This window comes from Callithrix jacchus, chromosome 8, assembly GCF_049354715.1.
Source record: "Callithrix jacchus isolate 240 chromosome 8, calJac240_pri, whole genome shotgun sequence".
Lineage (NCBI taxonomy): Eukaryota > Metazoa > Chordata > Mammalia > Primates > Cebidae > Callithrix > Callithrix jacchus.
The window spans coordinates 109,004,186-109,032,132 of NC_133509.1; the positions used below are offsets into that span (position 1 = coordinate 109,004,186).

Sequence of the window (27,947 nt, forward strand, 5' to 3'; positions counted from 1 at the left end):
TGGCTTTGGATCACAGGTGGGAAGTCAGAGTCAGTATAACCCAGGGGACAAAGGCTTATAAGGAAATATGAAATTATTTTTTTAAAGCCATGTTTTTCTCTTTTAAGAGTTTTTTATTTATAATTTGTTATTCATAATCTATTAGTACAATGTAGAATCTTGAGAAATTTCAAATAAAGCCACATTAGAGCACAAAGAAAATAAAATACTGACTTTTTAGCTGCATCACATGAATATAACTGATGAGATTTTTTTTTTCTTCTAAGAAATAAGAAACTCTCTGAGTAGCAAATAGCTGGCCAGACAAGTTGTTTCTAATTACAGCAGCACAATTCTGATTAGTGTGTGTTTTTTTTAGAAGTGATTTTCCTTAAATGTAAGGAAAATGTTAGGAGTCTCTGTGACTATATTTAATTCCATTTGGAATTTAGACAATAATGACCTTTGATTCAATCCAGCTTATAGTTGTTGGATTGGATTAAATATCACTACCAGTTGCCAGCTGTGATAAGAGCTAAAACAAGGGGTAGTATAGTCTCAAATTATAAATTTCTATTGCCTCATCTTTAGGAAAGAAAAAAAAAAAAAGACCCAGTAGGGTCATCATGTATTTTACACAAGTTTCAGTCACCTTAAATGATTGAAGGTTTTGATATTCTATCCAGTCAGGTGGTAGTAATAAGCCTCAAATCCACAGATTACACAATATTTTCAAGGTCTTTTTTTAATCATCCTAATTCACCAAATAACTTCCATAGAGTAGGTTAGCACTATTCAAGTGACTAGTAAGGAAGCAGGAAAACAGAAGATTCAACTGGGATGGTACTGCAGAAAGAATCCATTCTGTTCAGCGCATGAATTTCTGTTCTGACCTTAAGTTTAAATATATCAAAGAAACAAAAAGCATAAAGGTGGCTGGTTTCGCTGGCCCATGCCTGTAATCTCAGCACTTTGGGAGGCCGAAGTAGGCGGGTCACCTGAGGTTGGGAGTTTGTGAGACCAGCCCAACCAACATGAAGAAACCATGTCTCTACTAAAACTACAAAATTAGCCACGTGTGGTAGCACATGCCTATAATCCCAGCTATTTAGGAGGCTGAGGCAGGAGAATTGCTTGAATCTGGGAAGTGGAGATTGCAGTGAGCTGAGATCACACCATTGCACTCGAGACTAAGCGACAAGAGTGAAACTCCGGCTCAAAAAAAAAAAGCATAAAGATACTTAAACTACTGGCAGAAGACTGTCAAAGCATATTTTTAAACCACTTTATGTCATGTAAAGCTTTGAAATTCCTTAGTCCCAGTCAATTGCTCTACATGAAGAGTTCTTTCATTAAAAAGTATCACTAATGAGAAATACAGGCAAGAGAAAAGAATATATAAACAAGTAATATCAGGTTAGATTTGCTTAAGGCAGGTGTCTTACCCATTTTCATGGTTGGAACACTCCTTGATTTCTGGACCTATTTTACTTTTGAAATAATTTTCAAATTATTTGCATCTGAATTAATGGCTGAAGCATTAATGATTGCTGAAGAGAACCCTGAAACTTAATACTTAGCACATAAAACAAAAAGTTGACTTAGCCATTGCTTACTGAGGTATCCTTGAGAAATGATCTTAAGAAGCAGGAGCAGTGACAATGACAGAATTAAATAATGGTCCTGAATTACTAGGAAACAAAGTGGCATTGAGCAGAAAAGAAAGAAGCTGTTGCCATAAATTTGGGATACATAAAAATGGATTATATCTTGTATATTGTATATTGTTGGATAAAAGAGGGGTACAAGAAAACTTTGTAGGAGGTCTCTCCCAGTGGCATTTATGTAGGGCTGTGTTAAAGGATCAACCAAAAGCAGTGAGTTATTTCTATCCTGTTTCCCCTTTCCCCATCTAAGAGTTCTTGCAATTACTGGAACATCATCTTTTCAATTTTTTTTTTTTTTTTTTACTTTTTCAATTTTTTAAATAGAGACAGGGTTTCACCATGTTGCCCAGGCTGGTCTTGAACTCCTGGGCTCAAGCAATCTGCCCACCTTCGCCTCCCAAAACGCTGGGATTATAGGCATGAGCCACCGTGTCTGGCCAGAACATTTTCTTTACATACACTGACTTTTCTCCCCTTTGAGTCATCAGAAAAGGGGATAATTTTTAGAAATCAGGTTTAAGCACTCATTTCAGATAAGAATTTCATGGTTACAACAGTTACCTCAAAAATAGAAGTATGAAGAGTAAGTGAAAAATCTGGTTTCAGATTACACTAGGCAGCTCCCTACAGAAACTTTGCAGGGGCTAATAGTCCTGAGGAAGATTTTAGTTAGTATTCCAGTCCCATAGATCTGATCTGAGCAAAGCTGAAAAATAAATCTGGTCAAAAATAAAGGGAGATTACTCAGGATGGACTGAGTCTTAAAACAAACTTGTTTCTAACGGCCCATGGTAGGCATGACGACAGCAGGTGAGGAAAGTGTAGCATCTTCTTCTTTCCATTGAGAAGTAATGGTCTTTAACTGAGTGTAGAATTGGATGCCCTAAGAAAAACAGAAAAAAGGTTAGCATATATTTCAGGGGTTTCATAATTCTTCTTTTAATTAGCTTTTGAAGGAGGTATTATAAAGTGCTACGTTTCTAATTGAGTAATGCAATCCAAATCCAATATATTGTTCATAAGATAATTGATCTAAAACATTTAACATAATATCTGGCAGATAGTAAACAATCAAACCTTAGCCATCATTATTATGCTGAAACTAGTATTTCTTTCTTTCTTTCTTTCTTTTTTTTGAGATGGAGTCTTGCTCTGTCACCTAGGCTGGAGTTCAGTGGCATGATCTCAGCTCACTGCAACCTCTGCCTCCTGGATCCAAACGATTCTCCTGCCTCATCCTCCCACGTAGCTGGGATAACAGGTGCATGCTACCCCGCCTGGCTACTTTTTTGTATGTATTTTTAGTGGGGATGGAGTTTCACCATGTTGGCCAGGCTGGTCTCAAACTCTTGACCTCAAGTGATCCGCCTTCCTTGGCCTCCCAAAGTGCTGGGATTACAAGTGTGAGCCACTGTGCCCTTGGCTGTAATATAGTAGGCCATTTCTTTCTTTATTTTTTTTGAGATGGAGTCTTGCTCTGTTGCGCAGGCTGGAGTGCAGTGGTGTGATCTTGGCCCATTGCAACCTTTGCCTCCCAGGTTCATGCAGTTCTCCTGCCCCAGCCTTCTGAGTAGCTGGGATTACAGGTGTGTGCCACCACACCCAGCTATTTTTGTATTTTTAGTAGAGATGGGGTTGGCCAGTCTGGTCTTGAACTCTTGACCTTAGTTGATCTGTCCGCCTCAGCCTCCCAAAGTGCTGGGATTACAGGCAGAAGCCACTGCTCCCATTTCTGATAATTATCAGAGATCATGAGCTCTATATTGAAGTGGAAAACCCAAAGTATCTTACAAATCTAAGTAAAATGTCTGATATTATACAAATTCACTTCTAAATTACCTATGACATATGAGCCCCAAAATTCAGCTCTCTCTGTATATAGATATAGTTTATTTTATAAGAGTAGGCTTGAGCAAATGAGAATACATTGTACAAATTTAACAATTATACAGTTACTAGCAAGCTAGAATGATGTTTTATCAAATTATCAGAGTAATATAATGTAATTATAATATAAATATAATAATTAAACTGGGGGATGCAGTCAGGAGCTGTGGCCTATGCCTGTAATTCCAGCACTTTGGGAGGCTGAGGTGAGCGGATCCCTTGAGGCCATGAGCTTGAGACTAGCCTGGCCATCATGTGAAACCCCATCTGTACTAAAAATACAAAAACAAGTAGTGGACCTGGTGGCTGATGCCTGTAATCCCAGCTACTTAGGAGCCTGAGGCAGAATTGTTTAAACCTGGGAGGGGGAGGTTACAAGTGAGCCAAGACTGCTCCACTGTACTCCAGTCTGGGCGACAGAGCAAGACTCTGTCTCAAAAAATGACTAACTAAATAAATAAATGGGAGGATGGGCAGGGAACAATTTTAAACAATAGTTGTACTCTGTTTTGCTTAAAAGAAATGTTTGTTACTAGTATCAAATTGGTAATTTTTACAAAAGCTGTGACTAGGCCAGGTGTGGTGGCTCACACCTGTAATCCGAGCACTTTGGGAGGCCGAGGTGGGCAGATCACCTGTGGTCAGGAGTTTGAGACCAGCCTGGCCAACATGGCAAAACCTTGTCTCTACTAAAAATACAAAAATTAGCCAGGTGTGGTGGTGCATGCCTGTAATCCCAGGAGGCATAGACAGGAGAATTGCTTGAATCCAGGAGGTGGAGGTTGCAGTGAGCTGAGATCACACCACTGCACTCCAGCCTGGGTGACAGCAAGACTCCATCTGAAAAAGAAAGAAAAACAAACAAGCATAAAAGCTCAAAATAAACAAAAAACCAAAAGCTGTGACTAATATACTAACTGGATAATTGTTGACTTCTTATTTGGCCACACTGTCATAATGTGATGCAATCCCATTGTTAATTTTTAATAACCCAAACATAAATAAAATAAAGTCCCACATCCCCTGCCCTCTGGCAGGATACAGCTGGCACAGAAAAAAAAAATTATTAACCTATAAAAGGGGAGACTTGTATAGAAAAAGACATAATTTATTAATGAAGGTTAAAATGGCTGTATTCCTATGGGACTACAAAGAACTTCCCCTAGCCTGTTTGTTCAACAAATGTTTGGGCAGCCTGCTCTGTGCCAGGTACTGCAGATATGTAATTAACAACTATAGCGTGATGAGTGCTTCTTTACATGGCTTAAAGAGCTGTAGATGAGTCAACTCCTGCCTGCCTCTTTAACCTCATTTCTTCCCTTTCTTCATTTGCTCACTGTGCTCCAGCCCATTTCCACTGTTGGAATGTGCCATGTTTCTTCCTGCCTTAGGACATATGCACCTGCTGGCAAATGTAGCAATAGTAATAATTTTTTTTTTTTTTTGAGACAGAGTCTTGCTCTGTTGTCCAGGTTGGAGTGCAGTGGTGCAATCTCAGCTCACTGCAACCTCTGTCTCTTGGGTCCAAAGGATCCTTCTGCCTCAGTCTCCCAAGTAGCTGGGATTACAGGCATCTGCCACCACACCTGGCTAATTGCTGTATTTTTTGTAGAGAGGAGGTTTTGCCATTTTGGCCAGGCTGGTCTCAAACCCCTGACCTCAGGTGATCTGCCTGCCTCAGCCTCCCAAAGTGCTAGGATAATAGGCGTGAGCCACTGTGCCAGGCCCACAGCAGTCCTTACATTATGAAATATATAGGTACTACTGTTATTCTTTTTATATGTGAATAATTTAAGGGATAAAGAAGGTATCCCCACCAGGTGCAGTGGCTCATGCCTGTAATCCCAACACTTTGGGAGGCCGAGGCAGGTGGATCATCTGAGGGCAGGAGTTCAAGACCAGCCTGGCCAACATGGTGAAACCCTATCTCCACTAAAAATACAAAAATTAGCCGGGTGTGGTAGTGGGCCCTTGTAATCTCAGCTACTCCAGAGGCTGAGGCAGGGGAATTGCTTGAATTCGGGAGGCGGAGGTTGCAGTAAGCTAAGATCGCACCACTGCACCCTAGTCCAGGCAACAAAGCAAGACTCTGTCTCAAAAAGAAAAATACATAAATAAAATAAATAAGAGAAGGTATCCTCCAAAGTCACACAGCTAATAACTGGCTGAGCTGGGATTTGAATGCAGGCAATTTGGTTCCAGATCTGCTTTACTTTTCTTCTTCAGTGCTATATTCATAGTGCCTAAAATGTCTGCTACAAAGAAGGTGTTCAATAATATTTTTGTAAGTGAATAACTATTACAGAAAAAATATGTGCAGTGGGAACACACTGGGGACATACCAGCCAGCACTGAAGAAAGGGTTGTGGTGGTTGGAGGAGGTTTTCTGGAGGGGCCCATTCTTTAAAGTAAGAACATGACAGATGATTAGGAGTTAGATGAAAGGGGAGAGATGGAGAAGAGGGTCACGAGCTGAGGAAATGGCATATCAAAGGCTTGGACTTCCCCATACTCTTTCCTCAAAACTTTGTTACTCTGAGTTATTCAGGAAGAAGCAGCTTTGGCAAAATTTTGTTAACTTTTAAATCTTTTTTAGGTAACCTTCTGAGAAGCACTGATAATGACCCCACAGATGCTGCTGGCAGGCCCTTCCTTGCAGAATCCTTGCTCTTGAATATCTTTAAGAAAATTTCTTAAAGGAAAAGACAACTATTTTAACTCAAAAGTTACCTGTTTGCCATAGAAATTCGTGTCTCCTCTGAAGGAGGATCGAGAGCCGGTGAATGAGAACATTGGCAAAGGCACTGGAATGGGAACATTCACTCCCACCTAAAAGAGAACAAATCCATGTTGTACCCTAAGGACAAAGGAACTCTCCATTTAGAAGCACCAGTTTCAAATACCCACCTTCTTCTCCATCCTCTACCTCTTGAACTTTCATTCCTGAGGAAGGAAATAGGGCACTGTGGGAGGTCATGGAGGCAATCTTAAACCAATGACTCACCATTATTTACTGTTTCCTCTTAGGAAATAGAAAACGGATATAAGAATCTCTTAAAAATTCTGTTCACAAACCTGTCCAACGTCCACCAGGTGGGCATATTTCCGAGCAGTGGCTCCATTGGTGGTGAAAATAGCAGTTCCATTTCCATATGGGTTGTTGTTTACAATCTGGATGGCTTCATCCAATGTTTCTGTCTCCAGAACCACAAGAACTGGACCAAAAATCTCCTCTTTGTAACAGGTCATATTTGGCTGCCAGGAAGGATGCATCAAGAAAAGAAGTCAGCCTTTTGGATTCTGAGTATTTGATGTTTATTTGGTACTTTCACTTACTACACATCGTTTACATGGACAACTTTTATAATCTCTTTTCATTTCAAATCAGCTATTTTTTAAAAAAATCCTCTCTTAACCGTGTTTCATCTTCCAAGCTACCAATCATATAAACAACTTGGAATTCCTATCAACCATAACCACACTTCCTTTAAGGCACTGTATTTTTAGTTCATGACCCATCATTAACTTCCTTTTTAATACCTGAACAACTTGTTTTATCCAATTGTTATCAAAAGGTTACATAAAAATTTATTTTTTATAAAACGAATATATATTATACCAGGAGAATTTTTCTCTTTATAGAAACCCCAAGCTGTTTTCTGTAACGTAAATAATCCATTCTTATTCACTCCTTCCTTTGCCTCCCAAATATGTCTGTATGTTTATATTTTGATATCAGGTCACACTTAGACACTCAAAACATCATCACTGCAGCTAATGTTTGTTGCTGATAAATGGATTTTTCTGTATGGTTCTGTGGCAAGAGATTTCATAATTTCTGCTACACTTCAACACTTGGTGATTCACTATTATATATGAATTTCAAAAAAAAGCTTCATAACCTCAATTTTTAAGTCATATTAGCTGAGAGACTTTCAAAGTTTTGATAAATAAAAATTGACAAGTATTATTTTCTCATTTTCAATAAATATTGGGTGGTTTGATATAGTGGTTGAGATAATGCAGTACTCATAAGCTAGGCAGCAAGAGGGAGAGGGGAGAGAAAACATTAACAAACCAGTATAAAATAAGATAGCATTTGGTAAACTGTAGCCTGTGGGCCCAAATGTGGCTTGCTGCCTGTTTTTGTACAGCCCCCAAGTTAAAAATGGTTTCTGCATTTTTAAATGGTTGAAAAATTATTTAATCATATATAAACTGACATGAAATTCAAACTTCAGTGTATAAAGTTTTATTGGAACACAGCCACACAATGTTTATTGCTGATCTCACACTACAATGTCAGATTTTCATTGCAACAAACACTATATCCCTGCAAAGGTGAAAGTATATATCCGTTTATGGAAAGTTTGCAGACTGCTGGGATAGTGGAAAGAGTTTGGTTGTGAGTTAGAAGGGGAGACTCATTCGGATTCCATATAAAATAACTGATCAATCCTGGCAAGAGATGAGGTCTTAGTCATTAAGCATTTTCATTAATAAATTAGAGGAATGAGATTCTATAGCCTTAAGGTGCCCTCAACTCTCATATTTGTGAAACCAAACTTGTTCACCTTGACATTCGAGATGATAGTTGGTCCAACGAAGTTGCCATTTTCATAGCCTTTCACTTTAATTTTTCGTCCATCAAGAAGGATGGAAGCTCCCTCCTTTGTTCCACTATCAATCAGATTACAGACTCGCTCTTTGGCCTGGGGAGTGATCAGAGGGCCAAGATCAGCTCCTGGCTGATCTCCTGTAAAACAACACAGAAGTATTTAAGATCCTCATTAACATAAATTGTGACTGCTGCCAGGGCTCATGCCTGTAATCCCAAAGCTTTAGCGGACCAAGGGAGGAGGACTGCCTGAGCCCAGGAGTTCAGACCAGCCTGGGCAACAAAGTGAGACTTCATCTCTATAAAAAAATTAAAAAATTAGCCAGGTGGTGGTGCACACCTGTGGTCCAAGCTGCTCAGGAGGCTGAGGCAGGAGGATCACTTGAGCCCAGGAGTTTGAGGCTGCTGTGAGCTAGGATGATACCATTGTACTCCAGCTTGGGTGACAGAGAGCCTCTGCCTTTAAAAAAAAAAAAAAAGACTGCTAATAAGATGAATCCAAATGACAACTACAGTATAAAGACAGGAAATGGCCAGAATAGACATGATTTTCCCACTGGCCAAGGCCAGTGCTAGAACCCCAGAGTTTAATGCCACATATGCAAAAATCTAAGCGAGCTAGGCAGGTGATTGATTACCTGCATTGACTCTCAGGTTTTTGGCACGCTCCACCAGCTCTGGCAGCCACTTCCTAGCTTCTCCCACAAGGATTGCTGTTGAAAGAGCCATGCAGCGCTGACCAGCAGCTCCAAATGCTGCCCCAACCAGCTGGTTCAGGGTATTTTCCTTATTGGCATCTGGCATGACTACCCCATGGTTCTTGGCTCCCTAAATACAGAAAGCACATGAGTCTTCCTTGGCCAATACAATTAAGCTAAGAAATTAAGCAGTGGGCCAGGCGCGGTGGCTCACGCCTGTAATCCCAGCACTTTGTGAGGCTGAGGCGGGTGGATCCCAAGGTCAAGAGATCGAGACCATCCTGGTCAACATGGTGAAACCCCGTCTCTACTAAAAATACAAAAAATTAGCTGGGCATGGTGGCGTGTGCCTGTAATCTTAGCTACTCAGGAGGCTGAGGCAGGAGAATTGCCTGAACCCAGGAGGCAGAGGTTGTGGTGAGCCGAGATCACGCCATTGCACTCCAGCCTGGGTAACAAGAGCAAAACTCCATCTCAAGAAAAAAAATTAAAAAAAGAAATAAGCAGTGGACCAGGTGAGGTGGCTAATGCCTGTAATCCCAGCACTTTGGGAAGCTGAGGTGGGAAGGATCACATGAGGTCAAGAGTTCGAGACCAGCCTAGGCAACATGGTAAAAGCCCATCTCTACAAAAAAATTAGCCAGGCATGATGGCGTGTGCCTGTGGTCCCAGCTACTTGGGAGGCTGAGGTAGGGGGACCACTTGATCCTGGGAGGCGAAGGTTGCAGTGAGCCAAGATCTCACCACTGTACTCCAGACTGGGTGACAGAGTGAGACCCTGTCTCAAAAAAAGGAAAATAATTTATTGTCTGCTAGGTTTTTCAGTTATATGAAGAGCAATGTTTAAAAAAGAAAAAAAGGCTGGGGGCGGTGGGTCACGCCTGTAATTCCAGCACTTTGGGAGGCTCAGGCAGGCAGATCACCTGAGGTCAGGAGCTCAAAACCAGCCTGGTCAACATGGAGAAACCCCGACTCTACAAAAAAAAAAAAAAAAAAAATTATAGCAATAATGCCAGTAACCAGCTGAAAAGCAAAATGGAAGGCAGACCTCTTAATACAGAATTTCAAGAAAGAGGCCAGGCACACTGGCTCATACCTATAATCCCAGCACTTCTGGAGGCAGAGGCAGGCAGATCACCTGAGGCCAGGAGTTTGAGACCAGCTTGGCCTACGTGGTAAAACCCTGCCTCTACTAAAAATACAAAACTTAGCCTGGTGTGGTGGTGTGGTGGTAGGCACCTGTAATCCCAGCTACTTGGGAGGCTGAGGTATGAGAATTGTTTGAACCCGAGAGGTGGAGGTTGCAGTGAGATGAGAGCACACTACCGCACTCTAGCCTGGGTGACAGAGTGAGAAGCTGTCTCAAAAAAAAAAAAATAATAAGGTGATTAACATGACTTAGAATGAAACTCCTCAAAAAGTCTATTATTAAAGAGAAAACATTCAGGATGACACGGTAATTAAGAAACACTGACACTGAAGTGAGATGAGTGGCCGCTTTGCTTAAGGTCTATTCCTAGGTAATTTTAATATATAGAACAAATATTGGAGGAAAAAAGGAATAAGAAGTCACCATATTGGCTTGAACCCTCTTGCCATGTCTTGATCCTCTCTCGAAGATATACTCTCCTGCCTGGTTGGATCCCACAAAGCTGATTGCTTTAATGTCCGGATGATCGCAAATAAAATTTACAGCTTTAAGAAGAAAATAAATGATCACTCAAAACAAGCAAATGGATTCTCAACATGGCAAATTTCCCCTTTCCCCACTGCTGTGGATTTGAAGTTTTCCTGTGTTTGTTTTTCTATACTGGATTCTCATTGTGAAGTTCTCTTCTACTTTCTTTTAAATTCTATTTAGCCAGGTGAGCACGGTGGTGCACACCTGTAATCCCAGCACTTTGGGAGGCTGAGGCAGGTGGATCACCTGAGGTCAGGAGTTTGAGACAATCCTGGCCAACATGGTGAAACCCCAGTTCTACTAAAAATACAAAAAATTAGCCAGGCATGGTGGTGAGCACCTGTAATCCCAACTACTCAGGAGGCTGAGGCAGGAGAGTTGCTTGAACCTGGGAGGTGGATGTTGCAGTGAGCTGAGATTGTGCCATTGCACTCCACCCTGGGCAACAAAAGCAAAACTCCATCTCAAAAAAATTAAAAATATATAAATTCTATTTAGCCTCTTTCCTTTCATGATTTTTCTCATTTGCTATTCCAGAATTTCCACTTCTAACTTTTTTTGTGTGACAGGGTCTCACTGTTTCACCTAGGCTGGAGTGCAGTGGTGCCATCTTAGCTCACTGCAACCTCTGTCTGCCTGGCTCAAGCCATCTTCCTACCTCATGGGATTACCTGCACATGCCACCATTCCTGGCTAATTTTTGTATTTTTTTACAGAGACAGGTGTTTTGCCCCATAGCCCAGGCTGGTCTAGAACTGCTGGGCTCAAGCGATCCACCTGCCTCTTTGCCTCCCAAAGTGCTGGGATCACAGGTGTGTGCCACTGTCCCTGGCCTTAATCTAACTTTGAAAACTGTAACTCCTATCTTCCTCCAAAATAACAGCCTTTGAATACGGAATCCTTCTTTTTTGTCCTTTAAGAAGAATAATAGGCCATGCACGGTGGCTCACACCTGTAATCCCAGCACTTTGGGAGGCTGAGGCAGGTAGATCACCTGAGCTTAGGAGTTTGAGACCAGCCTGACCAACATGGTGAAACACTATCTCTACTAAAAATACCAAAATTAGCTGGGCATGGTGGCACATGCCTGTAATCCCACCTATTCAGGAGGCTGAGGCAGGAGAATTGCTTGAACCTGGCAGGTGGAGGATGCAGTGAGCTGAGATTGCGCCACTGCACTCCAGCCTGGGTGACACAGCAAGACTCTTTCTCTGTCTCAAAAAACAAAACAAAACAAAACAGAACAAAACAATATTTCCTCAATGGCAGCTATGTACTAGGACACTCAAATACTATTGTGCCCTCATGTGAGAGGTAATATAGCATAATTTTTTAAAGCAAAAATCAGAGTCAGTCTTCCTGAGGGTATACACATCCTGGCTTTGACATTTTCTAGCACTGTGATTTTGGGCTAATTACTTAATTTCACTATGTCTCATTTTTCTCTTCTGCAAAATAGAAAAATAATATCTAACTCAAAGTGTGATTATAAAGATTAAATAATATACAAAAAGCACTATTTAAGTATTAGCTATTATTACCTGAATTAGAAGGCCTACAGTATCTCTGAGATCTACAAATTATCTAAGTTAAATATCCTCATGAAAAAAAATTATTTTTAATCTTATCTGTATCTAGCCCTAATCCAGATTTCTAGTGTCCCAATATGTACTGTAGGACCAGGAGCACTGCTATTCCCCAGTCATTTACCTCAGTGCACGAAGATGGCAAAATCATCAACAAATATGGAGGTTAAAATGAGTAAATCCTTTTCTCCTTACAAGTAGCTTCCTTATGCTAAAACAGCCAATCATCACTCAACCCCTTAATTTTTTGGTAGTCAGATTATGTAGCCATATGTAGAAGGGCAGTTACCTTCATGTTGTCCATGGATGATATTTAATGTTCCATCAGGGGCACCAGAATCCTGGAGCAACTTAGCAAGAAGTATAGTTGCTCCAGGGACTCGCTCGGATGGTTTCATTAGGAAGGTATTTCCACACACCATCGCCATGGGAAACATCCAAAGGGGGATCATGGCAGGAAAATTGAATGGAGCAATGCCTGCACACACTCCCAGAGGCAGACGATAGGAATAAAGGTCCATGTCTTTGGTGATGGATGGCATGGTCTCTCCCATCATGAGGGATGTCACACTACAGGCATGCTCAACCACCTCTGGAACACAGAAGTCAGGCCATCAGCTCTCCACACTGTGTGCTAGTTAGCTTTGTCATGTTCTCTTCAGCCCTGAGGACAGAGAGTGGCTCAGGCCAATGAAGGGACACAGGGTACACTGACTGGACCTTCCAAGTTAAGGGTTTGTGTAAAATGAGATTCTCTGAATGGGAAAATACAGCAATACGTATATACCTACTGGAAGATCATTTGAGTAAAGAGTAAAGTAAATCAGTCTTAGGGATACTGAGTACTGCCATTTTTCACTAGTATTAAAAAAGATATCATGGGATGGCAAAATTTATATAAAGGAAGAAGCAACCTCCCATTCTGGGATCTTTGCCTCCTGTCTTCCTTTGTTCCTTCCCAAAAGTCCCATAAGGGGCTCCCAGCTTACGAAGGCCTCGAAATACATCTCCTTCAGCATCAGCTAGGGTCTTCCCTTGTTCCAATGTGATTAACTTGGCAATTTCTTTCTAAAGAGAAAACACATAAATAGAAATTAATGAAAGAATGTTCCTCTTTCAAATTCTCAGATAGCCAAGGAAGAGTAAGACTGGAAGAGATACAGTACAAGGGGGAGAGGCATGATCAACGTCTCTGCATACTGCAGAGTAAGGGAGGTTGCTGAAAAAGTCTCTGTGAGAGTGACAAACATGCCCTAGGCAACAGTTTGGAAAATCATACTATTCAGATTTCATACCAAGTTTTCTTTAATAAGTTGTTGATAGCGGAGCAAGACCTGCTGACGGCTTAATATTGAAGTGTCTGCCCATGCAGGAAAAGCACGTTTGCAGGAAACAATGGCTGCATCCATTTCTGCCTTGGTGGCCTGAGGGACCCGACCAATTACCTCATTGGTGGCCTGATGGGAAAAATAAGCACATGATCCTTTGCCCCTGACTCACTTTCTTCACTGTACATCTATTCACAGAAGTGGCACTATCTGCTTTATAACAGACATCCAGGTCCCTACTTGCCCATCATGTGCCTATAATTCTAGGCTCATTAAGTTGAAGTCCTAAAGCAGCTTCGCTTACTGGGTTGTGGATATCGATCCATTTGTCACTTTTGGATTCAACAAATTTCCCATCAATGAAGAGCTTTACAGTTGGCTGAAAAAAAAAAAAAAACCATGAAACTTTGTATTAGTTAATTGCTTTGTTTTTCCCTTTCCCTTTCACCAAAAGAAAAGAAAACAGGTTGATAATGGAATCTTCTGGTCTTTAGAAATGTTCCCACTAGGAAAGGGACACAGAGACACATAATATCCTTGTCTATTGTGTATGCATGTGTGTGTGTGTGTGTGTGTGTTTGTTTGCGTGTGTGTGTCTGTGTTTCCTTATTTTTTTTGGAGACACAGTTTCACTCTTGTCACCCAGGCTGGAGTGCAATGGCATGATCGCAGCTCACTGCAACCTCTGCTTCCCGGGTTCAAGTGATTCTCCTGCCTCAGCCTCTTGAGTAGTTGCGATTACAGGTGCCTGCCACAACGCCCGGCTAGTTTTTGTATTTTTAGTAGAGATGGGGTTTCACCATGTCGGCCAGGCTGGTCTCAAACTCCTGATCTCAGGTGATCTACCCACCTTGGCTTCCCAAAGTACTAGGATTACAGGCATGAGCCTCTGCACCTGGCCCTTGTTTAACTTTATTTTTTTGAAATATGGTCTCACTCTGTCATCCAGGTTGGAGTACAGTGGCATGATCATGACTCATTGCAGCCTCAACCCCCAGGGCTTAGATGATTCTCCTACCTCAGCCTCCTGAGCAGCTGGGACTATAGGCACATGCTACCATGCCCAGCTAATTTTTTGTATTTTTGGTAGAGACAGGGCTTGCCCATGTTGCCCAGCTGGTCTCAAACTCCTGGGCTCAAGTGATCTATCTGCCTCAGCCTCTCAAAGTGCCAGGATTACATCGTGAGTCATTATGCCCAGTGTATAGTATATATTAAGATATGGCAGAGCCTCTTGATAATGTGATCTCTCTCAGAAGGGGAAATCCCTGCTATTCATACACTGGAACTTCATGACTGGTAACATGACATTGTGAAGCTTATACTGAAAAAGCAGCAACTCTGTTAACAAAGATTAGCTATTATGACTTTTTGGCCCAGCTAACTGTTAGATTACTGTGAGCATATATTACCTTTATGGTCAAAAGATTTTTGGCCAGGCGCAGTTGCTCACACCTGTAATCCCAGTACTTTGGGAGGCCGAGGCAGGTGGATCACTTGAGGTCAGGAGTTCAAGACCAGTCTGGCCAACATGGTGAAACCTGTCTGTACTAAAAATACAAAAATTAGCTGGGTTTGGTGGTGTGCACCTATAATCCCAGCTACTCGGGAGGCTGAGGCAGGAGAATTGCTTGAAACTGGGAGGCAGAGATTGCAATGAGCTGAGATCATGCCACTGCACTCCAGCCTGGGCAATAGGGCAAGACTCCATCTCAAAAAGAAAAAAAAATTTTTTTTTAATGTTTCTATGTATTTTTTTCTGAGATATAGCTCGCTTTCATTATTATTTTTTTCTTTTTTAGATATGGTCTCACTTTGTCACCTAGGTTGGAGTATAGTGGTATAATCTTGGCTTACTGCAAGCTCTGCCTCCCAGGCTCAAGCAGTCTCCTCACCTCACCTCACCCTCTCACAAGGAGCTGGGACCATAGGTGTACACCACCAAACCTAGCTAATTTTTTGTAGAGATGGGGTTTCACCATGTCACCCAGGCTGGTCTTGAACTCCCGAGCTCAGGCAATCCACCCGCCTCAGCCTCCCAAAGTGCTGGGATTACAGGTGTGAGACACTGTGCCCGATCTCTTTCACCAAATTTTTAAAGCAGTCTGTGAATCAAAAAATTGTGTAGATCTACTGTGGTACAGTGTGTGCATACTTCTATATAAAAAGAATTTGAGCAATAGTTCTTATTTATTAGATTTTAGGTACTTGAAGTGGTTGACTGGTTGACAGACAGATGATCTGTAAAAAACAACTCTAAAGGTTGTTAAGAAGACAACTATCTGGCAGGTCAGCATAATCTCCAGGAGCCTTGAAAATGTTTATATCTTTTGACACAGTAATCCTATCTCAGGAGGGAAATAATCCAGAAGGAGGAAAAAACTATATAAATAAATGTTTGTTTTATAATTTGGAAAACTGAAGCAATCTAAATGTTATATAGGGAAACTATTAATTCAGGCTGTAACTAGTTGATGGAATATTATTGTAGCCATTAAAATTATAAAGACTGTCTTGCAATATTAACAATGCTTACTATATAGATCTAATATTAGAAAAGAAAACCAAGATAGAAAGTTTCACATACCCTCTCATGACAATTAAGTAAAGATGAATAGAGATACCGAAAAACTATACTGAATTTTACAGTCAACTCTTCCTTCTCAGAAGTCAACTTTTATGCCAAATAAACTCACCACTGACGAAGAGAAGGGAGATGCTGAATACCAGGGGGATTTCACTTTGGAAGAAACCTGTAAGGCAAAAGAATGATTATTTTGGTAAATGAGAGCAGAAAGTTATTTAAAATTTAGCAAATAGTTGCTATATGCTGAATACCGTACTAGCTACTGTGCGGGTATGGAAAAGGACTTGATGTTTACTCTCAAAGGTCATATAAAGAGAAAAGATGGGCTGGGTGAGGTAGCTCATGCCTGTAATCCCAGCACTTTGGGAGGCCAAGGCAGGCAGATCATGAGGTAAAGAGATGGACACCATCCTGGCTAACATGGTGAAACCCCATCTCTACTAAATATACAAAAAATTAGCTGGGTGTGGTGGCGCATGCCTGTAGTCCCAGCTGCTTGGGAGGCCGAGGCAGGATAATCACTTGAACTTGGGAGGCAGAAGTTACAATGAGCCAAGATCCTGCCACTGTACTCCAGTCTGGTGACACAGCAAGACTCCGTCTCAAAAAAAAAAAAAAAAGAGAAAAGATATGAATCTATGACACACAGCAAACTATGAACAAACAATAAACCAAAATAATCATGTCCTATATTCCCAGGATAGTACTGATCAAAAAAAATATTTTTGTCATTGTATTTTCCTAATTTGGGCCTGGCAAATATACCATAATTCTAACAATAAGAAAATACTTAGCATGGTATCTAACACAATAGGTAATGAATTTAAGATGATATAAAATCAATGTGCTGGGCATGGTGACTCACGCCTGTAATCTCAGCACTTTGGGAAGCTGAGACGGGTGGATCACTTAAGTCTAGGTGTTCAAGACCAGCCTGGGCAACATGGGAAGGCCTTGTAGACAAAAAAATACAAAAATTAGCCAGGCAGTTGTGGCGCATGCCTGTGGTCCCAGCTACTTACTAGGTGGAAGAATTGCTTCAGCCCAGGAGGTTGAGGCTGCAGTGAGCCATGATTGTGCCACTGCACTCCAGCCAGGGAGACAGAGCAAGACCCTGTCTCAAAAAAAATTTAAAAACAAACAATAAAATCAAGGTAAATATAAATATATTATAAATAAACTATAAATAAGAGAATATAATCAATATAAGTATAAATCAAATGGTATATAACCAAATGCAATTAAAATATGTCCATACAGATACATGAAAAATGAATGTTCATAAGACCTTTAAAATTTGTAGTAGCCCAAAGCTTGGAAACAACCCAATGTCCACTATGGGATGGATAAATAAGGAAACTAATATGATATATTTATACACTGGAATAATACTCAGCAAAAAAAGGAATGAACTACTGATACATGCAATACAAATAATCATAGTAATTATGGCAAGAGACAGAAGTTAGATAACTAAGAGTACATACTATATGATTCTATTTATGTAATACTAGAGAATGCAAACAAAAGTCTGTGACATCAGAAAGCAGAACAGTAGTTACCTGGGGATGAAGAGGGAAACTTCTTGGGGTGATGGACATATGTTCATCATGTTGATTGTGATGATGTTTTCACAGGTGTATACAAATGTTAAAACTTATCAAACTGCATTTTTTAGGTACAAATTGTTTTATGTCATTTTATTTTAATAAAGCTGAAATAAGCTTTATTGAAATGCTATAAGTACGTTATAGGAAAATGCTATACATACTTATTGAAATGCTATAAGTATGTTATAGGAAAAAATGTGTTGGATAGATAATATTTGATGGAGTAAAATCAGTAAATAGGGAGGGAGGATCAGTTTCAACAAGATAACTCTCAAACTGTAACTCCCTAAAAAAATGTCTGTATAGCCCGGGTGTGGTGGCTCATGCCTGTAATCCCAGCATTTTGGGAGGCTGAGGCGGGCAGATCACCTGAGGTCAGGAGTTCGAGACCAGCCTAACTAACATGGAGAAACGCCACCTCTACTAAAAATACAAAATTAGCCTTGTGTGGTGGTGCATGCCTATAATCCCAGCTACTCAGGAGTCTAAGGTGGGAGAATCGCTTGAATCTGGGAGGGGAAGGTTGCAGTGAGCTGATATCTCACCATTGCATTCCAGCCTGGGCAACAAGAGTGAAATTCTGTTTAAAAAAAAAAAAAATTCTGCATATATGTTATCAAAGTTGATAACATATATATATATTTTTTGAGATGGAGTTTCACCCAGACTGGAGTGCAGTGTCATGGTCTCAGCTCACTGCAACCTCTGCCTCCTGTGTGATTCTCCTGCCTCAGCCTGCCAAGTAGCTCAGATTATAGGTGTCCACCACCATGCCTATATTTTTCTTTTTTTTGAGACGAAGTCTAGCTCTGTCGCCCAGGCTGGAATGCAGTGGTGCCATCTGGGCTTACTGCAAACTCCGCCTCCCAGGTTCAAGCCATTCTCCTGCCTCAGCCTCCGAGTACCTGGGATTACAGGCGTGTGCCACCACACCCAGCTAATTTTTTGTATTTTTAGTAGAGATGGGGTTTCACTGTTTTGTCCAGACTGGTCTCAAACTCCTGACCTCATGATCTGCCCACCTTGGACTCCCAAAGTGCTGGGATTACAGGTGTGAGTCACCATATCTGGCTTTGTTTTGTTTTTTTTTTTTTTGAGACGGAGTTTTGCTCTTATTGCCAAGGCTGTACACTGGCATAATCTTGGCTCATTGCAACCTTCACCTCCCGGGTTCAAGTGATTGTCCTGCCTTAGCCTCCTGAGTAGCTGAGATTACATGCCCAGCTAATTAAAAAAATTTTTTTAAATTTTTAGTAGAGACAAGGTTTCACCCCCTTAGCCTGGCTGGTCTCGATTCCTGACCTCAAGCATCCACCTGCCTCGGCCTTTCAAAGTCCTGGGATTACAGATGCAAGCCACTTCCCCAGCCTGTATCTGTGTTATCAAAGTCGATTTAAGACATACTTAAATCAATTATTTAAATGAGCAAACTAAAATACCCAGGACTGGGATATAAAGGAAAGCTGCAATCTAATTATCTTTTATCTTGCCTGAAAAGGGACTTGGTTAACCACGGAGTTTAGGGCTGGTGCCTGCAGCACTGCCCAGAGGAAAAGGTGGTGGTCCTTTCGTCCAGCAGACAATCCTTCCAAATACCTCATTTGCTTGCTCTCCTATTCCCTACCAAAGCCATTTCAAACCACTGACACTCTGCCAGAGCCCATGTCTTCTTTATAGCCATGTTCCCAATACCAACATAGTACCTGGTAGGTAGTAGGTATTCAGTAAATATCTGCTGAATAAAATAGAAGCCCACTGCTGTCTGCTTCCTACCCCAAACTAGGTTAAGAGGGTTTTTTTTTTGGCTGGGCGCAGTGGCTCATGCCTGTAATTCCAGCACTTTGGGAAGCCGAGACGGGAGGATCATGAGTTCAGGAGTTCGAGACCAACCCGACCAACATGGTGAAACCCTGTCTCTATAAAAAATAAAAAAAAAATTAAAAAAAAAAAGTTTTTTTGTCCTCCCATTGCAGCCAAGACTTCCCCTTTCAGGCTTATCTCTCTGTATTGTAAATGTTTGGTGTCTCATTCCATTTTGTGTTGCCATAACAAAATATCCAAGACTGGATAATTTATAAGGAAAAGAAGTTTATTTAGTTCATGATTCTGTGGACTGGGAAGTTCAAGGGAATGGTCCTGGCTTCTGTCCTGTGTCATAACAGAGAAGATCAAAGGGGAAGCAGTCCTGTGAGGAAGCAACACTGGAGGGATATCCTGGCTTTATAGCCCACTTTCACAGGAACTAATCTATTTCCATGGGAACTAATTCAGTCTTAAAAGAGCAAGAATTCACTCAGTACAGCACCAAGCCATTCATGAGGGATCCACCTCCATGACCCAAATACCTCCCGTTAGGTCCAAACACCACCACACTGGAGATTAAATTTCAACATTAGTTTTGGTGGAGACAAACCAACCATATCCAAACCACAGTACCTAGGTAACTTATCTGTTACCAAGAAAGATGGTCAGTTTCAGGAGGGTAGACAATGTATCCAACTTTTTCACCTGCTTTACAGAGTTAAAAATTGTAATTGATCAGGACTGTCCAGTTATGGAAAAGTAGTTAGCACAAAGTTGGTACTCATTAAAGATTATTATGTCATTGTAAATAATCACATGGTAGCTTATGCCTGTAGTCCCAACTACTCAGGAAACTGAGGCAGGAGGATCTCTTGAGCCCAGTTCAAGACCAGCTTGGGCAACATAAGACCCCATCTCTATAAATAATAAATAAAGGCTTATTATTATTATTATTATTGAGATGAAGTTTCTCTCTTGTTGCCCAGGCTGGAATGCAATGGTGCAACCTCCATCTCCTGGGTTCAAGTGAGTCTCCTGCCTCAGCCTCCCAAGTAGCTGGGATTATAGGCATATGTCAGCATGCTCATCTAATTTTGTATTTTTTTTTTTTAAGTAGAGACAGGGTTTCACCATGTTGGTCAGGCTGGTCTCAAACTCCTGACCTCAGGTGATCTGCCTGCCTTGGCCTCCAAAGTGCTTGGATTACAGGCGTGAGCCACCATGGCCAGCTATGCTTTTTTTGGAGACAGGGTCTCGTATTGTCTCCTAGGCTGAAATACAGTGGCATGATCATACCCTCCAACTCCTGGGCTCAACCATCTTCCTGCCTCAGCCTCCCAGGTAGCTGTGCCTACAGGCACGCAACACCACACCCAGCTAGTTTGCTTTTATTATTTATTATTATTGTAATTTTTGAGTTGGAGTCTTGCTCTGTCACTCAAGCTGGAGTGCAATAGCATGATCTTGGCTCACTGCAACCTCTGCCTCACCAGTTCAAGCAATTCTCCCTGCCTCAGCCTCCCAGGTAGCTGGGATTACAGGTGCCTGCCACCTTGCCCGGTTAATTTTTGTGTTTTTAGTAGAGACAAGGTTTCGCCTTGTTGGTCAGGCTGGTCTCGAACTCCTGACCTCAGGTGATCCGCCTGCCTTAGCCTCCCAAAGTGCTGGGATTACAGGCATGAGCCACCCTGCCCGGCCATTTCCTTTTATTTTTGTAGAGACAGGGTTGTGCTGTTTTGCTCAGGCTAGTCTCACTCTTGGAGTCAAGCAATTCCTCCTGTCATGGCCTCCCAAAGTGCTGAAATTACTGGCATGAGCCACTGCGCCCAGCTGTTTTATTCTTCTGTCAAAAGCTAATCACTGCACCATTGCTCTAAAGCCAGTCTTCCATCCCAAAGGCTCAGAAACTTCTATCAATTATCCTTCTTTACTGTACTGCAAACCTCTCTACATCCAAGAGGCCCTTTATTAGCATATTATATTAAAAAAAAACCTGCTTCTTTCTCAAACCCAAATCCCCATCTCTTAACCACTGTCTTCTTAAAAGCCAAACTTCTTCCAAGGGTTCTCCACTAATTTTATTTCCTCATCTCTCACAACTCTTCACTCTACTCCAACCTTCATGAGTGAACACCAGTGATCTCCTATATCCTCTGGACTTTTCCCAGTGCTCCTTGTACTTGACTGCTCAGCAGAGGTGATATGGTTAACCATGTCCTCTTCCCGAACCCCCTTTTCATCTGCCTTCTGTGATGCCCTGGTGCCTCTTTTGTTGACTTATCCTCCTCTATTTGGCCATTAATTCTCCCCCCTCCCCTTTTTTTTACTCTGTTGCCCAGGCTGGAGTGCAGTGGGATGATCTGGGCTCACTGCAATCTCCACCTCCTAGTTTCAATTGATTCTCGTGCCTCAGATTCCCGAGTAGCTGGGACTACAGGCTTAGACCACCATGCCCAGCTAATTTTTTTTTTTTTTTTGATACAGTCTCACTCTGTCACCCAGGCTGGAGTGCAGTGGCACGATCTCAGCTCACTGCAACCTCCACCTCCTGGGTTCCAGAGATTCTCCTGCCTTAGCCTCCTAAGGAGCTGGGATTACAGGCATGCGCCACCACGCCAGCGAACTTTTTGTATTTTTAGTAGAGACGTGGTTTCACCATGTTGGCCAGGTTGGTCTTGAACTCTTAACCTCAAGTGATTTGTCTTGGCCTCTCAAAGTGCTGGGATTACAGTTGTGAGCCACTGCACCAGGCAGCCATTAACTCTTTAAGTTTCTTAAGGCTTGGTCCTAGGCCTTCTTTTCTTCTCATTCTGTATATGCTCCTTGGATGATTTTATCATTTCTCATGGCTTAACTATCTAGATCCTGATGATGCAGAACTCTTGAGTCCTTGGCCAGAATTTTCCTCTTCAGATGATAGCCACGTAATTATCTTCACCACATCTCTATTTGGATGTTACTTAGGCACATGTTAAAAGAGAGGGCTGGCCACAGTACCTCATTCGTATAATCCCAGCACTTTGGGAGGCCAAGGTGGGAAGATCACTTGAGTCCAGGAGTTTAAGACCTGCCTGGGCTACACTGAAAGATCCTGCTCTGTCGCTCAGGCTGGAATGCAATGGTGCAATCTCAGCTTATTGCAACCTCCACCTTCCAGGTTCAGGTGATTCTCCTGCCTCAGCTTTCCGAGTAGCTGTGATTACAGGCATGTACCACCATACCTGGCTAATTTTTTGTATTTTTAGTAGAGATGGAGTTGTGCCATGTTGGCCAGATTGGTGCTGAACTCCTGGCTTCAAGTGATCCACCCATCTCAGCCTCCCAAAGTGTGGGGATTATAGGCGTGAGCCACATCACCTGGCCCCTACAGATAATTTTAAAAATTAGCTAGGCATGGGCCAGGCACGGTGGCTCACCTGTAATCCCAGCACTTTGGGAGGCTGAGGTGGGTGGATCACCTGAGGTCAGGAGTTTGAGACCAGCCTGGCTAACATGGTGAAACCTCATCTCTTCTAAAAATATAAAAAATGAGCCTGGCATGGTGACACACGCCTGTTGTACCAGCTACTCGGGAGGCTGAGGCAAGAGAATCTCTTGAATCTGGGAGGTGGAGATTGCAGTAAGTTGAGATCATGCCATTGTACTCAAGCCTGGGCAACAAGAGTGAAATTATGTCTAAAAAAAAAAAAATTAGCTGGGCGTGGTTGTATGCACCTGTGGTCCCAGGTACTTGGGACAATAAGGCAGGAGGATCACCTAAGCCCAGGAGAGCGAGGCTACAGTGAGCTGTGATTGTGCCACTGTACTCCAGCCTGTGTGACAGAGTAAGACTCTGTCTAAAAAACAAAAAAAGCAAAAGCTAAACTCTGTATCTTCCTTGCACCAATTTGCTATGCCTCCTATAGCTCACCTCTTGGTAAATGGGGCTACTCTTTACCAAACTGCCCAAGGAGAAACCCAAGTACTCTTCCAAATTTTTCCTCTCTTCAGAGAATCAAAAAACTGGCAATCTGTTCTAGAATTGTTTGAAACACATCACTTTCCTCTAGCCCTCCTGCCATTATCCTGGTCTCTGCCAACATTGTCTCTCACTTGACCAGAATTTCCCTCTTCAGATTTCCCTCCCTTGACCTTCAGTAATAGCTTCCTAAACACCTCTCTCCCTCCCTCCCTGCCTCTCTTTCATTCTCTTTCTTTCTCTCTCTCTTTCTTTTGTGCGACAGTCTCACTCTGTTGCCCAGGCTGTGGCTCAGTGGAGCCTCAATCTCTGGGGCTTAGGTGATCCTCCTGCCTTATCATCCCAGGTACCTGGGACCACAGGTGCACAGGACCACACTCCGAGGCCCAAGTGATCCTCCTGCCTCAGTCTCCCAAATTCCTAGGATTAGAGGCACATGCCACCATGCCTGGCTAATAAAAAAAAATTTTTAGTTTTTGTAGAGATAGGGACTCCCTATCTTGCCAGGGCCAGTTTTGAACTCTTTAGGCTCAAGTGATCCTCCTGCCTGGGCCACCCAAAGTGTTGGGATTACAGGCTTGAGCCATTGCACCCACCCTACTCTTAATCTTTTGGAATCTAGTTTCCATCCCATAATCAGAGGGTTTTTCTAAAATATGAATCTGGTCAGATTATTCCCTTGTTTAAAATTCTTCATTGGCTTTCCACTGCCCTTGGGAAAAAGACAATCCCCTTGATGTTGCTTAGAAAACGCTACATAGTATCTTTGTTCTCTAGTTATATAACTAGCTACTTTCCTCCCTGCTCTCTGTCCTCGGCCATTTGATATGCATTTTGCTTTCTTTGCTCTTGCACATGCCGCTCTCTCTTGCCTGGCTCACTCCTATTCCTTTAGGTTCCCACTCAGCCATCATCACTTTATCTAGGAAGTTTCAACTTCAGGTCTATGGTAAGCACCTGATTGTGAAGTTCATAAAGCACCAAAATTCCTTTATTCCTCGTCTCACACTATGAAATAACAGCTTGTTTAATTATTTTATCCCCTTTTAAATCACTAGATTGTTGTGTCCCCAGCCCCTACCATGATTCCTGGAATAGAGTAAGTACTTGATAGTAATATTTTGCAGAATAAAAGAATGAGTACTTACCAAACAATCATTTGATATTCTTTCAGTACTCTCTCATTATAGGGCAGACAATGCACTGATCAACCAACTTGAGCATTCTAGGCCACTTAAATTTTATTTTTTCACTGCTGTTAGGAGGACATAAAAAGCACTACATCTGGTATAATAAAACATATTCATACAGTTTTTTTTTTTGAGACAAAGTCTCGCTCTTGCCCCCCAGGTTGGAGTGCAATGGCATGATCTCAGCTCAGTTCAACCTCCACCTCCCAGGTTCAAGACATTTTTCTGCCTCCCAAGGAGCTGGGATTACAGGTGCTGGCCACCACACCTGGCTAATTTTTGCATTTTTAGTAGAGATAGGGTTTCACCATGTTGGCCAGGCTGGTCTTGAACTCCTGACCTCATAATCCGCCTGCCTCGGCCTCCCAATGTGCTGGGATTACAGGCATGAGGCACCACATTTGGCCTTATATAGTTTTTTGACAGGTTGATCTCCTATTTTTTCTTCAATTCCTAAGAAACACCCATTAGCATTGTTGCAAAGAAACTATCCTGTCTCCAGTCACCCCAAACTTCTGCTCCCTAGATGTTTATTTCCTACTTGCTATATCCTTTACCAGGAATTCCCTCCCCTCCTGGTTCATGGTCTGCTAGATCTGCAACACTTGGCTCTTTCCCTAGGTCCCCACAGTATCCCAGGTACTCCTATTGTTTATCACTTATTGTAGTACCATAAAGGAGCTTTCAGTGAGCATATTACTAAAAGCCTGTGTCAGTGACTAACATAGGAAGAGATGGCAAGATTTAAGTTTTGAATTCCCTGCCCCATCAGTTACTAGTTCTGTAACCATGTCACCGAAAGTGCAAGTCATTACATCTCTTTAAGACTAATTTTCTTTGCCAGGTGCATTGGTTTGTGCCTGTAGTTCCAACACTTTGGGACACTGAGGTGGGAGGATCACTTGAGTTTAGGAGTTCAAGACCAGCCTGGGCAACATGGCAAAACGCTGTCTCCATAAAAAATACAAAAATTAGCCCGCATGGGGGCACAGCCTGATACTGCAGCTACTTGGAAGGCTGAGGTGGGAGAATCACTTCAGCATGGGAGGTAGAGGCTGCAGTGAGTTGTGATTGCACCACTGCACTCCAGCTTGGGTGACAAAGCGAGACCCTGTCTCAAACATTCCTTTATCTCTGAATGGAAATGATATCACAAAGAAGAAGAGAGAAGTTTTAGGTTAAGTTTTCCTACTCTCCAAAGCAGAGAAAAATCAGCTGGATACTTAAAATAACTGAAAACTTGAACTCTCTTCTTTATAAACGCCATTTAATAGTCCTCTAATATTCATGGCTGCCAGAATCTAGGCTTTTTTTTTTTTTTAGATGGAGTGTTGCTCTGTCACCCAGGCTGGAGTGCAATGGCATGATCTTAGCTCACTGCAACCTCTGCCTCCCGGGTTCAAGTGATTTAGCTGGGATTACAGTTGCCTGCCACCACACCCTGCAAATTTTTGTATTTTTAATAGAGACAGGGTTTTAACATGTTGGTCAGGCTTGTCTAGAACTCCTGACCTCAGGTGATCCATCCACCTTGGCCTCCTAAAGTACTGGGATTACAGGTGTGAGACACAGTGCCTGGCCTCCAGGCTACTTTTCATCAAACTTTTATTCAAAGTTTCACATTACAACAACTCCTAGTTTGCTGAGGATTACTTTATCTGTTCTTTTCCAGGTCACTTCAGAAGTTTCTCCAAATGAATCAGAAAATACATAGTGTCTGTTTCTGAAATAAAGTACATGGAAAGAGATTCTTCTACTTGATGGAAAAGGACAAAATACTTTTTTTAAGGTTCTCAATGACTCATTGTGATGGGAGGGGAAGAAAAGGCAAAGGAAAAAAGCCAATTTCAGTAAAAGATTGCAAGAAGTTGGTAAGAAAAATATAGGGTGGAAACTTTGTTTTCCTGCTACCAAAAAAAGATACTAGAACAGAATGAGGATCAAAGCAAGAAATATGAGTGAGGCCAGACCACCTGGCAAACTCTTCAAACTCATCTTTCGTACCGTCCCCATTAAATAGCATATTTAAACATGAACCTTTGCTGACTCTGCCAAGAATCTTTAAAATGCCCAAGTTTCTGTAGCAGAACTCACTGAAACCGGGTGAATACTAATATTACCTAAAAGCCCAGCAATATAGGGGAAATTCTCAGACTGGATGTAATGATTAAGAAGGGCAATGTTGTTTCTTGCAGATTTGTTTCTTGCCTGCAGTAAATCTTGCCTTGTACTCTAAATCCTTGCTAGAATATATAAACAGAGTTGGAGATTACAGGCCTCAGGCATGCAACTCCTGTAGCTTTGTCATTTCTCCTTTGGCTGGCTTCAGAGAGGAATCAATCCCCCAAAGGCAGAGATGATGAGGGTGTGTGGCACTAGAAGAGCTGATTTTGGGGTGAGAACTTTGACTTCTTGTCTTACTTGGCTCCCACTTTCTATCACCTGTCTTAAAGATGTTTAGTACCTTGAACGTACATGGAACACACTGGTAGCGTTAACTATGTGCCCTCATCTACCCTATGTAGATGTGCCCTATCTATGTAAACTGTAACTTAGCTGAGAGAAAGTTTAGCTGAAAGTTTTGGCAAGAAAGGGCACAACCCAGTCTATGGAAAATACAAAGAGCCACGCTTGGGGAAAATAGCTTGCAAATGGCTGCCTTTGGTGAATACCTGGAGTACACGTCTAGAAGGAGATTCAAAGTTCATACACTTACCCTCTCCCCTCACATCCCCTCTCCCCCTTACCTCGGATCAAGGAAAGTGAAGTAGGGTGGGGAAAGGGAGCAATGGCAACGTGGACGCTCACGGCAGGGAAAGAGTAATCAAAAAGAGTAGTTCTCGGGGGAGAGAGAGAAGGCTGGTGCAGAGGTGAAAAGGAAAGACGGTGGACGGATGGAGTGGTGAGGGCAAGAGAGTGACAGCAGGGACCGGGCAGGGCTGGAGGAGAGTGGGCGAGAGCCAGAAAAGAGGAGGCTCAGGAGTAAAAGGGTGTAAGGCCAAGAGTAACAGCTCGGGTGGGATCCGGGACGAGGTAGGGTATGAAGTGAGAGCTGCGCATGGGACAGGGCCGCACAGGTCGCGTAGGAACACGAGGTCCGGCCAAAAAGGGGCTGGGCCAAAAAGGTGGTCCCGCCCGAGGATGGTTCACGGAGTGGACGGAAAAGATCTAAGTCCTGGCTTCATGGTCCCTTGGCACCACCCTCACTCGCCTGCAGGATCCGGGCTCGCACTGCCGCCGCCGCCACCACCGCCGCCATGGCTCTCGGCCTCCCTAGCTCCGCACCCTGCGCCTCTACTGCTCAGAAGCACTACAGCTGCCAGGCCTCGCCCTCCATCCTGACTGGCTTCCTCAT

General features: G+C 42.4%; 2 protein-coding genes across 34 annotated transcripts in view; one reads left to right on the forward strand and one right to left on the reverse strand.

Moving 5' to 3' along the window:
* Positions 1 to 7,768, forward strand: part of BBOF1 (basal body orientation factor 1) — a 47,643-nt gene extending 39,875 nt beyond the window's left edge. For 13 of the 25 annotated variants that reach the window (XM_078335382.1, XM_078335386.1, XM_054240170.2 and 10 more), the window contains one exon: positions 6,130 to 7,768. In XM_078335382.1, the coding sequence (XP_078191508.1) occupies positions 6,130 to 6,141 (12 nt within the window). In that variant the 3' untranslated portion in view covers positions 6,142 to 7,768. Of the gene's footprint in view, positions 1 to 2,785; positions 2,908 to 6,129 lie in introns of all 25 variants that reach the window. The other 12 variants (XR_013521378.1, XR_008474489.2, XR_008474481.2 and 9 more) reach the window with 2 other exon arrangements.
* Positions 93 to 27,936, reverse strand: ALDH6A1 (aldehyde dehydrogenase 6 family member A1). Of its 9 annotated transcripts, none has more exons than XM_078335378.1 (14): positions 27,804 to 27,936; positions 17,054 to 17,145; positions 16,512 to 16,632; positions 16,141 to 16,197; positions 13,749 to 13,823; positions 13,412 to 13,573; positions 13,106 to 13,184; positions 12,406 to 12,708; positions 10,423 to 10,544; positions 8,790 to 8,979; positions 8,108 to 8,289; positions 6,609 to 6,788; positions 6,264 to 6,362; positions 93 to 2,529 (listed from the first exon to the last, which is right to left on the reverse strand). In XM_078335378.1, exons 6-14 carry the CDS (start codon positions 13,523 to 13,525, stop codon positions 2,425 to 2,427), a joined length of 1,374 nt encoding a protein of 457 aa, XP_078191504.1. In that variant the 5' UTR covers positions 13,526 to 13,573; positions 13,749 to 13,823; positions 16,141 to 16,197; positions 16,512 to 16,632; positions 17,054 to 17,145; positions 27,804 to 27,936; the 3' UTR covers positions 93 to 2,424. The 9 variants fall into 9 exon arrangements, with proteins under 9 accessions (XP_078191504.1, XP_078191502.1, XP_078191506.1 ...); XM_078335376.1 differs by having other exon boundaries at positions 13,031 to 13,184; XM_078335380.1 differs by lacking the exon at positions 16,512 to 16,632.
* Positions 27,937 to 27,947: the final 11 nt, after the last annotated feature.

What these genes read in the sequence shown, in the direction of transcription:
- ALDH6A1 (XM_078335374.1), bottom strand. Translation starts at nt 17,643, where the DNA reads ATGATGAACATATGTCCATCACCCCAAGAAGTTTCCCTCTTCATCCCC. An exon ending in CAAAGATCCCAGAATGGGAG is followed by an intron (nt 12,709 to 13,030) that starts GTTGCTTCTTCC and finishes TCTGTGTTCCAG; the next exon opens with AGGTGGTTGAGCATGCCTGT. An exon ending in AGAGGGTTCAAGCCAATATG is followed by an intron (nt 8,980 to 10,422) that starts GTGACTTCTTAT and finishes TTCTGTATTTAG; the next exon opens with GGAGCCAAGAACCATGGGGT.